This window comes from Phodopus roborovskii, unplaced genomic scaffold (assembly GCF_943737965.1).
Source record: "Phodopus roborovskii unplaced genomic scaffold, PHOROB, whole genome shotgun sequence".
NCBI lineage: Eukaryota > Metazoa > Chordata > Mammalia > Rodentia > Cricetidae > Phodopus > Phodopus roborovskii.
Window position 1 is genome coordinate 517744 of NW_026125543.1, and position 12847 is coordinate 530590.

The 12847-nt window shown below is 39.6% G+C and overlaps 1 protein-coding gene across 3 annotated transcripts in view; it reads left to right on the top strand.

The window, feature by feature from the left end:
• The window catches only part of Trpc4 (transient receptor potential cation channel subfamily C member 4), a 160040-nt gene extending 147432 nt beyond the window's left edge, over positions 1-12608 (top strand). Inside the window, exons 9-12 of one of the 3 annotated variants that reach the window (XM_051176934.1) lie at positions 9767-9808; positions 9899-9988; positions 11725-11854; positions 12107-12608. In XM_051176934.1, the coding sequence (XP_051032891.1) occupies positions 9767-9808; positions 9899-9988; positions 11725-11854; positions 12107-12435 (591 nt within the window). In that variant the 3' untranslated portion in view covers positions 12436-12608. Of the gene's footprint in view, positions 1-9766; positions 9809-9898; positions 9989-11724 lie in introns of all 3 variants that reach the window. The other 2 variants (XM_051176935.1, XM_051176933.1) reach the window with 2 other exon arrangements.
• The last annotated feature ends 239 nt before the right edge of the window (positions 12609-12847 follow it).

Genomic DNA, 12847 nt, shown 5'->3' on the forward strand with positions numbered 1-12847 from the left:
TATGCCATTAGCCTGTGGTTCCTCTCTTTCACATATTTAGAATATTTTGTCTTTCATGGCTTCCAAAATTTTAATTGTTTCTTTCATATATTATTAAAAATGTCTCATATTCTTTGCTTCAGTGGTCCAATTCTTCTACTTTTTCTTCTGGTCCTTAGTCAGTGTTCTATTGCTGTGAAGAGACACCATGACCACAACAGCTCACACAAAGGAAAACATTTAATTCAGACTTGTTTACAGTCTCAGAGGTTTGGTCCATTGTCATCATGGCAGGAAGCTTTGTGGCATAGAGGCAGACATGAGCTGAACAGAGCTGAAGAGTTCTATGTGTGGATTTTCAGGTAGCAGGAAGAGAAAGACAGAGAGCCACCAGACCTGGCTTGGGCTTCTGAAATCCCAAAGCTCACCCCAGTGAGACACTTCCTCCAAAAATACCACACCACACCTACTCCAACAAGGCCTCATCTCCCCATTCCCATCAGGTAGTGCCACTTCTTAATGGCGCAGCATTCAAATATATGAACCTATGGCACCATTACTCCTTAAACCATCACGGGTCCTGATATTCCAGAAGGCTTTCTGTTGGGCCTTTCAGTTCCAGCTTCACTTCTCCTTGATTTCTCTTCAGTATTTCTATCTCTTTACTAAATTCAATTTTCAAATCCTTAATTGACTTTGTCATTTCATTCAGCTCTATGTCTGTGTTTTCTTGAACTTCAACTAAGGCATTTATTGCTGTCTTCTTTGATTTCATTGGGGGTGTTTGTTGTCATTTTCTTAAAACTATTTGTGTTCTTTGGAGTTTATTATTGTTCTTTTAAATCTGTGTCCTGAAGTTCATCCAGGTCACTCCCATTGGAGACCCGTTTCTACAGGAGATCTTGACTGTAGGCAGGGGCATAGTAACTTGGCCTTTTCTGTTTTTTTTTTTTTTTTTTTTTTTTTTTTTTTTTTTTTGCTATGTGACCTGGACATGTGGACTTCTTTCTGTGTCTGATTCGAGAATCTTGCTTGTGTTAGGTTGAGCCAGTATGAGGGCTGCATATTTTGAGCTGGCCTTGGGACTATGGAGATAGCATTGGCAGGTTTAGTTTAGGAGGAACTCACCAAGAAAAGCATGCAGAAGCTTGGGAAACCAGAACCAGGGCTTGAATTATGGTGCTAATATCTGGGGTTCTTTCTTCTTTCCTTTAACTTGACATTCATGAAGTTTTGTTATTGACTTTCATGTGTCTCTCTCCTACTTCTAGTGTCATAGATTGTTCCTTCAACACAGGATCAGTTCTATTCTATTCTAAAGAGAAATTGACTGGCCCGGGAGAACTGCTGCTCAAGGAAGTGGTTATGTTTGCTCCTAGATACCATGAGTCCTGAGCTTGAGGAATCATAATTGGAGAATATACCTGACCTTACAAATCACAGCTTTATTAGGAAAATATCACAGAAAATCTAGTAACTCGCCATCTTTATCAGTGACTTTAGAAAAGACCGGCGCTGTTTTATTCCAAATGTTTGATTTGTCCACTAAGCTCTGCTAAATTCAAATCATTTTTAAAATGTTATAGAATAAATTAATTAAACATATTAAGTCCTATGGGGCTCAGTAAACAATAACGGCATGTTGTGACACAGGCCAGGACTCAGCTAGCATTTGAGACATGGAGGAGGTATAAAGGTGTGGCCCCCATCCTTGAAGACATCTGTGGAAAGAATATAGCAATGAAGATATTACAGTAACATCTGCTGAACAAACTAGACAGCATTCTAATATAGTTATACACCAGATTCTATACAAGCAATACATGCAATGCCATCAAGTATGTGAAAATGGTTTCTGGGATGCAGATATCCAGCTTACTCCCTACCGAACCAAAAAGTATTTACTGTATTTTAGTCGAAGAACTGTTTTGAGGCAGGGTCTCATTATGTAGTCCAGGCTGGTCTGGAACTCACAGAGATGCACCTTAATACACTGCCCCAACACAATTGTTTTGATTTTGAAAAAGGAAAGCCAACTCTTGGAAATGTGTGCTTTACATTTCAATTTTAGGCAAAGCAGAGGAAAACTTGGGTTGTAAGGTACTTATGAAACTTGTTACAACCTACCACACTCTTCTCTAATATCACACTTCCTATTCTGTCCACACAAAGGCTTAGAGGACCTCGGAGGGCTGCTCTAAGAACTGCCTCCCAGCTCCTCCAAGCCCCTCATTGGAAGTCTTGTTTTAGTCGACAGTACCTCCAGTTCTTAGATGCAAGGAGAGTCTTGAAGATAGGTTTCATCCTATCCAAGCACTGAGGAGCACAAACCCTGAATTGTTTCTGAAGTCAGAAAAACTTAGTTTGCTCTGGACCACAGATGCATGTGCAGATATGCATAGGTAAAGATGCATGGCCACTGATGATACATGACTATATATGAGATCCCATTTCCCATTAAAAGAACAATTCCCATACATGAGAGTAAGACATTAAATGATGTGAATTATGGAGGGTTTTTTGGTATACAAATTACTGTTCTCAAAACATAAAATTCTTCTGATGTCTCTATTTTTAAATTTGCTGTCTTTGGCTCCAATCTGATGCATGGAAGTTAATTTAAGCTAATTGACCACAAACCATTCTTTTTTTTTTTTCTTTTGCAGTATACATTTTTTTCTAACCTTTGATTGTGCATACTTCAGTGACTCGAGAACTTATGCCAAACCAAATATTCTGAGTCATGCCTGCCTCTTTCACTCTCTGTGCAACACCAAATGACTCTTGTTTTCTCCCCTTCAGGGTTTTGAATAAGCTTTGCCCCAGCCCAACTCAACCCTGTTGGAATTTACTATTTCTCTACTCTCTAAGGGCCTAATAGTTTGACTTGGGAACTCTTAGTGGCTTAGTTGTAATGTGTGTGTGTGCTAGTTATGTGATTTATATTATGTGTGTGTGATATATTTGCAGGTATAGATATATATAATTTCTGTAGAAGCTCATATCTACAAAATAAAAGAAAATAAATGGATTATTGTGAAACTGGCTTAAAAAGATGGTTCCCTGGTGAATGATGCTTTCTGCCTAACCTGAAGACTTAGGCACATGGGCTGGAAGGAGAGAACCAACTCCTAAAAGTTGCTCTCTGACTTTTATACACATGCCATGACTTGTGTGTCCATGCACATACATACACATATAAAATAAATGCATGTTATTTAATGTTTTTAAAAAGATGTTTGTGAAGCTGTAGAAGAGTTTAATGAGGGGAAACTTGTAAGAAGTCTTTGGTGTGAGGTCACTCATATTTGACTAGTCTTTGTGACAGTTCTTTAGAGGACCAAAAACATGCACTTTGAAAAAAAATCAAATCTTAAAATATGTTCACATCACCCCCCAAAGAGAACTTAGAGATCATCAATTCCACTATTTTCTTTAAAAAACAAACTTGTTTACTTTATCCATTTTCTCAGGATCCCTTAGGGACAAAGCTTCTTAGAGACTAGAAGGGAGAGGGATAGAAAGGTCCTTTGTTACTCAATGCTCTTGGCTCCCCACGACCCTCACTCCCTGAAAACTCTGAGGAGTACACAGCAGTGTTTTCCAAGTTGTGTACTCAGTTTCTGATTTTTCTCTGAAGCTTTGGAGACCTCAGCTGGCTATGCCTCAAAGGTTTGAATGGGATGCATTGCTTTCTCCTCAGACCAGCAATGTGTATAGCTCTGTGCTATGCTTTTGAAACAGAAAATTGAAAATTCAACCAGAGGTGATTATATTCTTCAGGATATTCTCTCCACCTTTACTTCTGTGGTTCATAGTAAGTTGTAACTTGCCTGTTGTGGTTCAACTTAGAGACTCTTGTCATTCATAAGTTGTTCTGTGCACATTCTCAGGAAGAACCTAGAACCACAGCTTTTCTTGGGAGTAGATGCCCTGGTCTCGTCCAGGAGCCCATTACTGCCGATCTCACCTTGTTGTTCATACTTCCTGGCAGTAGTGATTCAATAACCCTAAAAACTCATGTTGTCTTAACCTCAGAATTCCTCTGATGGAAAATTGATATTTTCAGGTAAATCAGCCTTTCACTTGATTGTTGGTGCAGGAAAACATAAATGAAGTAGCAGTGTTTTATTGTTGAGCAAAACTTCTATGATGGAAACAAACCCATTATTGACAGGTAGCTTTCTCCTATACAATCATGAAAATCCTACTCAAGGGCCAATTACAGAGTCTATTAATCAAATAATAACATTAAAAACTGTGAGTCAGAGGATTTTTTTATGTCTCTTGGAGCTTAGAAGAAGGTTGTGGATCCTCTGGAATAGAGTGACAAACGGTTGTGATGTGAGATGCCATGTGGGTGACGAAACCCAAACCTGGGTCCTCTGCTGGAGCATGCAGTACTCTTAACCAAGGAGCTGTCTCTAGGGCCCCTTATCAAGTGTTTTGCCAATGTTTTGCCTATGCCTTCAATGGTACCAAAGCTTTAGTTCTCAGACTCCTCATGCCTGAATCATCTAGAATTCTTTTTTCCAGATTGAAAATAACCTCTGTGCTTTTTGCTAGAAAATTTCAAATACATTTAATTAAAGTCCAAGAAAGCTAAGTCAATACCTCCTCCAAAGCATTTAATTAAAGTGAAACATTCTTAACACCATGGACCCAAGTGGGTTTCTAACTGGATTGCTTACATTAACAGGGCAACATACTAACTCCTAAACTACCAAATCTTTGATAAAATCATACCATTTTTAGAGTTTTAAATTTTCCACTGTATAATTTTCTCTTTGGTGCATAGTGAAACATGAAACATAGTCCCAGAGCCATTGAGTGTCACTCAGCCCTGAGATGCAGATGAGCGATGAAGGTCTAATCAGTTGCCAAGGAAATACAATTAATTAAGCAGTGTAAGAGAATTAGAACCTATGCATTTGCTCAGTCTAGCATTTTAAAGAAGGTAGCCAGTAGCTCACACCTGTACTTCGTCTTCAGTGGCAATTTGTCAGAATGGAAAGTTCATGCTTCCCCACTCTCAGTAGGCATGACCCCAGATTTTACACAAAGGATATAGCAACCATCCATGAAAATCCTGATTCTCCTGAAAGTTACCCTGTAAGACTTGCTAGGAGAGAGTTTATATTCTACTTACTTTTTCCAAATGGGAGGCAGTCTAGGAAGTGCTTGGTACTCTCGGAACTTCAGGAATGAGGTCCTGAGTACTTGGTCTGACAATATGATATCCAGGAATCCAGCATCTTCAGTTTTGTACATGTAGAAAGTGTGTTTACAAAGAAGAATCCACAACTGCATGCTGGAATGATGAGAAAATGTATTACAGAGGACACTACATAAATCGATTTCACAGTCAAACTGCAATTTTTAGAGTGAAGATCCCATCCTGCGTTGGCCTCTGGCCAACACAGCAGGTTGCATCCTTAAAGAGATTCACTGAGCAGAGGAAAGACTAAACAGCATAATTCATGGGCTGGAAACTCATCCACAGACAGAAACCATAGTGGAAATGAAAGAAAAAGACCCCAAAAGCTGACTGCAGGATATCAGCTTTTTGCAGAGAGCCTGACATTCCAGATAGTACATCTGAAAAGAACAGAGGCTAAACAGCCAGCAAATGTTACACCACATTCCCCAGAGCTCCTCTCTGTCTGAAAACCTATCTCAGCTTGAGAGAGCCTGGTGCAGCTGTTGGAACCTCAACTTCCCTGCAGCAGTCAAGGCTTCTCACCACCTCATTGTATTCTTTCCATTAGTTCTATGTTTCAAATGCCAAGGCCAAGCCTAGCACAGCAGGTGGAGCCTGCAGTCTGTGGCTTATACTAAGGTGACATACAAGCCTACCTTCAGCTCTGTCTTGAACACCATCCTGCCAGGAAATAGTCCACACGTAATCCAGCCACATACGGTATAACTGACAAAGAGAAAGACAGCACCAAAATACTCTCCTTGACAAACGCTAAAGAAAGTCCTCGATCTTGGCCCATTTTCCTCACAGGCAGAATTGACAACAATTCTAATTACAGTTAAGAGTTACAAAATGTTACTCTCAACATTGCAAAAGCTCACAGAAATATGATTGTCCCTATTCAATTTGTGCCTTTAAATCAAATTCTCCTGATCACTTTATTGGCATAAACACACCTTAGTCACTTCTAGTTTTAGTCTGTTTCAGTAACAATATGATTCAATCCCTACTTTGAAGATAATAAAAAGCCTTCGAGAGTCAGCAGAACTTTACCCACTAGAAAATACTCAAAGAACCATTGTCATCAATGCCTGTTATGACATTTAATGATTTCACTAATTGACACTAATTTTATGTATGTTTCAGAGAGTATTCATAAGTTGAAGTACCCTCCTCTCCCCACCTCCAATTTTTAAATTAGAAACCCAAAGCCCCCAATACCCTGAAATGTGAGCTCACTTTAGTTGTGTGAAGGCGAAGGCCATAATGACCTCAAACCCAGCCATGTGCAGATGTAGACGCTGTGTGAAGCTCACACAGAAATCCTGAGTGATGTAGTTTCCAGACCAAGAACACCAAGATCTATGGCCATGGCCAGAAGCTGCAAAGTTCTTCTCTGCCTGATGCCACACAAAAGTCAAAGAAGTCACACTTCCTTCCCATGACACTTGGGGAACGCAGGCCCTAAGACCACTGACTGGAAGGTTGCTCATGAAGAATCTGATTTCCTCTCAGTTTCTGGCGCCTATTGCAGTTTTCAGGAACAGTTGTATCTCTTGCCTTGTCAAATCTTGATGCCTCATGTTTAGTCCGAAACCTAACTCCCAGTTACTGCTTCTCACCTCTGTACAGTGTTACCTTTCTCTCCTGCATTCACAAGATACCCACCAGCTTTACCACTGGGTTTAGTGGTGTATTTCCCATTTCCATTCTCACTTACTTCATCACCTCATAGACTATAAGCCATTTAAGTGTGTTTTAGTCTACATATTATTCCAAGGCTTCTTGCCTCTGAAAGAGTAATTGCATATATGAACATGTAGTCACCTAATAAATGTGGCTTAAGTTGGCAGTACAAGCAAATAACTATACTACAGAGAGAAAAGAAAATTCACAGAGATTGTGGCAGATGGTCAATGTCCTGCAGACACACTCATAAGATCCTGGACTCCCACAAAAGATGGTTGACTTTGTTTGGCTCTCTTTCCCCTTGCTATGTCACTTAAAAGCAAATTTCTCATACTCACTTCTCTTCACTTCCAGGGTAAAGACATTTCATCATCTAGCTGAACAAAGCACGTTGACAAGCGCGAAACACAAAAATCCTGCAAAGAGAGGCAAATGCATTCATTATGTTTCCTTAGAAGTGATCCAGAGGATTGGTCAATTTATTAAACTTGAAGGTTCAGGAATATTTTTAATTTATGTCAGTCAATAATTAAATAGTGAGGAAGTAAAACGGTGAAGGAAGCTGACCCCAGGAACAGATGCTGTGAATCAAATCTCTTGTTTCATATTTTAAATTACCCAATGAGTTTATTCCCACTGTGCAACTTGGAAGTTCCTCCAAGGTACTATCCCACTCATCTATATGTCTAACTTGATTGTTCATCCTTCATATTACACCACGAACACACACTTCCAATGCGGACAGCAGGGGCAAGTAGGCAAAATAAGACTAAAATAAAGATCTAAGTTGTGACACTAGGAAAGGGAAGAAAACTGATGAGGTGCAGTCTTCATGCCCATCGCAAGACTAAAGGGTATTATGTAATTGCCAAGAAGACAGATAAAATAATCAGTGAACAAAATGTGAACCACCTTAAGTTAGCTTGAAACCTAACCAGCAGATTTTAACCTCCCAGTTAGCAGAGCAAGCTTTTCCTGTGCCCTTCTTTTCCTGTTTCAAATATTCTTCCCAAGCCAAATGTATTGTGGTTCACTTTAAACTATGCTCTTCATTCCTTTTATTTCAATTTGTTGACACTAGATATTAGGGAAAGTTCTAGAACCTGAAAGAAACTGTGCCCATTTTAATATTTAAAGCCACCATAATATCTTTGCTTATCATTCATAACTTTGAGTCTACCAACCCTAAGCCTAGTTTTGTGGTCAATAAAGTTCAATTGTGACCTCAGACTTATTTTGACATTATCTTACTGAATTTAAAAAGATTCTGAAACTGATGAAGGCAAACTGACTGAATTAGTTTTATATCAAAGTAAGAGTCTCTAGACTTGAAGTATCCTAGAAATCGTCTGTTCAGTATATTTTAAGAAATTGGCATACAACAATTTTTTTTTTTAACTTTTCTTCAGATGAAGCAACTCCACAGAGCTCGGCTTGCTTCTGGAAGTGCTTTTTCTCTTGGAATTTATCTTGTGTTATCTCATCAGGAGGCAGACACCACCCCCATCTGGTGGCCCAGCCATAAAACTCCATGTTACACTCTTCAAAGTGGTCTAATCTCCTAGTTTTTAGGCAAGTGTCTTAATCATAGAGAGAATCCAGTTCTCATGCGGCCAATGCTGTTTTTAGTGATCAGTGCCTTTAGAAATCTGGGCATTGTCTCCTCCCTTCCTGTAAATCACCACTTGTCCTGAAACAGAGACACTGCTTCGGCCAGTAGAATAGAAATTTGACTTTTAAAATATACTTTCTAAAGACCATTGTATATTACCACACAGCTTGCTTTCTCTGTCTCTCTCTCTCCATATGTATGTATGTATGTATGTATGTATGTATGTATGTATGTATACACACACACACACACACACACACACACACACACATATATATATATATATATATATATATATATATATATATATCTTTTTTATCAGGGGAAAGTGCAAATGCAGTCCCTTTCTAAAATTCTGTTTCACCAATCTGTGATTAAATATTGACCAAGGAACAAGAAGATCAAAAGCCTTATTAGATACCCAGAACTATTAATCCTTTTGTTTCTCAAAATATACAAAACTAATTCCTTTTCCTTTATTGCATAAATATTTTTTATTTTTATGTTGATTGTTTCTGCTGTTCTTCCTTAAGAACCAATGCTACTGTTTATTAAAATACATTGTGTGGGGTCACCATAGACAGGTTTTTGCTAATGCTTTTGGAATACTTGGGAAAGCTCAAAATATAAAATCTTAATCTCATTTGTTATTTAACTCAGTCCTTAATGGATTTTTCCATCATCCACCTTTCCATTCTGTAGTTTTTTTTTTAAAAAAAGAAATGATACTGCATGCACTCCTACCTGTGTACCTGAAACACCACAATCTCTTTAAAAAGCTAACTGGTATTGGAAGCACAGGGCGTGTGGCACGGTGGTAGAGGACTTACTGGGAGGACTCAGTCCAGCCCTGACTACATATCGCCACCTATGATGACTGATTTCTATATATTTCCATGTTGATATTTATGGGAAAACATTAACTCCATTTTCTGCTTACTTCCCTGGTTATTTCCTCTCTTCACCTTGCAGTATTTTCAGGGATACAGGGTATGTATCCAGTGTGATTAGCTCGTTCTCTCATGGCCCTGCAGCCTACCCCAGAATCATGCTTCTACCATTGTTCATTTATTCTAAGAGTCCTGTAGGTTAAAAACTTGGGCCTTTTCACTTTAGGTCACTGATTCTTTGGATGTGCCTGAAGCCTCTCTGTGCCTCATTGCCACCCCCCCACACACACACACTTTGGCAATAAAAGACAACAAGAAGTGCCTTATGTGACAGCAGTGACTTTTAGGATAATAATGGACCTGTATAACCACACATGGATGTCCTTTCCTTTTCAGCGGCGAGCTGCTGATAACCTGAGACGACACCACCAATATCAAGTAAGTAATGTTTGTGTTCAGTATTGTGGGATTGCTGTTAAAATGGGTAGAAACTGAACCCCTGAACTGAATGTCAAACCTGTTGTTCAGGAGGTGATGAGGAACCTGGTGAAGCGATACGTGGCAGCCATGATCAGAGAGGCAAAAACGGAGGAAGGCCTGACTGAGGAGAATGTCAAGGTAACTGCTTCCCCTTCATCCCAGAAGGCAGCATGTGGAGGCAGCCCTTGAAACCTGAGTTCCAATCCCAGCTTACATATTCTAGCAGACATCCCTGCCATGCCTCCTGTGTTTTAAATTAAACACCCATGGAATTTAGGGACAGAGTAGACAGACAAAAAGACAATAGCAAATCAGAGAAATTTCCCAGATTGCTTTGAAACATTCTTAACCCAAATTGTCAAGGGGACTTAATGGGAAGGGAAATCCTAGTCCTGCTAGCATTATGATCCATGACCCCAATCCTTACTCTACTAAGTGAGCCTTCCATTTGTATGTCAGCCAGATTTCTAAATTGGAAGCACTTAATAACCAACCAGCTAACAATAGCACATGCTTCCTGGGTCACTGCAGCTCTTGGGGGCAGGGATTTAATGTTTCATTTCATTACAACTTATGAGCTTAGTCTTTGTACTTGATTTTCTAGTTTTAAAGTTATGTGAGAGGTAATAAGTGAATATAGGAAAATGATGTTTCCAATTAAATGTACAATAATTCTTTTATTCTACATGACTGTTTAGAAATTTCAGAGGAGTGCTTTAAGATTAACAAGATTTGACATGCAAAACCAAATGCATAAAAGCATTAAAGACTTTTATAGCAGCAGCAGCAGCTAAACAATCTGTAGGTCAGCAAGTCAGGGGGCTGCCAAACATAAAGCATAGATTGCCAATTAACTAAACTCCAAAATATTTTACTGTAAATTTCAATTATGATGCTAAATGATTCTTTGTGCCCTAGAAGAGAGTGAGAGGCAGAGGGAGGAAGAAGTTTCCTTAAGAGATTTAAGAAAAAAAAAAAAAAGAATCTAGGAGTCTGGTGTGAATCAATTGGTGTAAGGCCCTCTCCAAAGTCCTGAGACTTGGGCATTTCTCAGAAGTCTGGAACCAACATTGGTTTTGGTTTGTTTGTTTGTTTGTTTGTTTGTTTTTGGACACCCCCTTTGCATAGAAAAATCTGTTAAGACACATGAACCCAAAAGCACAAAGTGGCTTGGTATTAAATGCACCATAGAGAGGAAATACTTGAAAACCTCATCTCAAAGAAAACAAACCCCCACTGTACAGTAGCAGAGAGTACAATTCCCTCTATTTCTCTTTATGTCACCCTTAGATTTCTTTATGTGTCTCAGCCACTTTTCTCATCATCACAACAAGACACTAAAGAGAGGCAACTTAAAAGAGAATGTTTATTTGGCTTATAGTTTTAGAAGTGTTAATCCATCATGGCAGGAAGGGCCAGGTGTAGCAGTTCACATCATGGCTGCCAGGAGTACACAGGAGCCAGAGGCACCATAGTCCCCTGGGCATGCTCACTCTGATATCCTTTTAGCCAGGAGGTGTCACCTAGCCCTAAATGCCATGGTATTGTGAATCTATCATGAATTTAATCAATTAAGTGGGGCTTGTGTCTTTATCCAGCATCACAATACACACAGAAGCATGCTTTAGGGATCTCTCTGCTCAGCCGTGTTAGTGTGAAGACTAACCATCATTCTAGGACACAAAAAGTCAACAGGGAAATCACATCAAAATGACACAGGTGTCAGAGAAAGAGCCTCACATTCTAAGCAGAGTCCAGGGGAACAGAGCCCTGGTTTTTGAAAAGGTGCAGGACCATTACAGACTAATCTATGAAATTAGGACGTGATGTTTTCGTAAGTGATCCCCTGATGTGTCCGTTTGAATTTCACACAGGAACTAAAGCAAGACATTTCTAGCTTCCGCTTTGAAGTTCTGGGATTGCTCCGAGGAAGCAAGCTCTCGACAATACAGTCAGCCAACGCGGCGAGTCCGGCAGAATCCGACGAAAAGAGCCATAGTGAAGGTAATAGCAAGGACAAGAAAAAGAATCTCAGCCTCTTTGATTTAACCACTCTGATCCACCCGAGGTCAGCAGCCATTGCCTCCGAGAGACATAACATAAGCAATGGTTCCGCCCTGGTGGTGCGGGAGCCGCCCAGGGAGAAGCAGAGAAAAGTGAATTTTGTGGCTGATATCAAAAACTTCGGGTTGTTTCATAGACGGTCAAAACAAAATGCTGCTGAGCAAAACGCAAACCAAATCTTCTCTGTTTCAGAAGAAATTACTCGTCAACAGGCGGCAGGACCACTTGAGAGAAATACCCAACTGGAATCCCAAGGATTAGCTTCACGGGGTGACCTCAGCATTCCTGGTCTCAATGAACAGTGTGTACTAGTAGACCATAGAGAAAGGAATACGGACACTTTGGGTTTACAGGTAGGCAAGAGAGTGTGCTCCTTCAAGTCAGAGAAGGTGGTGGTGGAAGACACTGTCCCTATCATACCAAAGGAGAAGCATGCCCAGGAGGAGGACTCAAGCATAGACTATGATTTAAGCCCCACGGACACAACGGCCCATGAAGATTATGTGACCACAAGATTGTGACCATGGAGGAGGAATGTTTACCATACCTATACATATTTTCCATAATGCTCTGGGTGGGGAAAATGTTTGAGATTACATTATCAAATGCTAATTTACACTTTCTAGTGTTCATCCATTGTGGCATATTAACCTGTAACATGTTTTTGAACAAAGCAGAGGCAACATGAACCCTCCTCTTTTATAGCCTGCTTTTGCTTTCACAGTTTATTTTACAAATGTTTCTGTTAAATAAAAGCACCTTGTATCATTGTACTGTTACAATAATCCACAGAAAATTTCTAGCTATCTTTTTCAATTAAAACCAATGCAATTGATTACATGTGGTAAGTGACTCCTACAATAGATATTTTTATATGCAAAACAGTGTATATTAAAACATTAAACACTAAAGGTTTTCATAACTTGGGGGAAA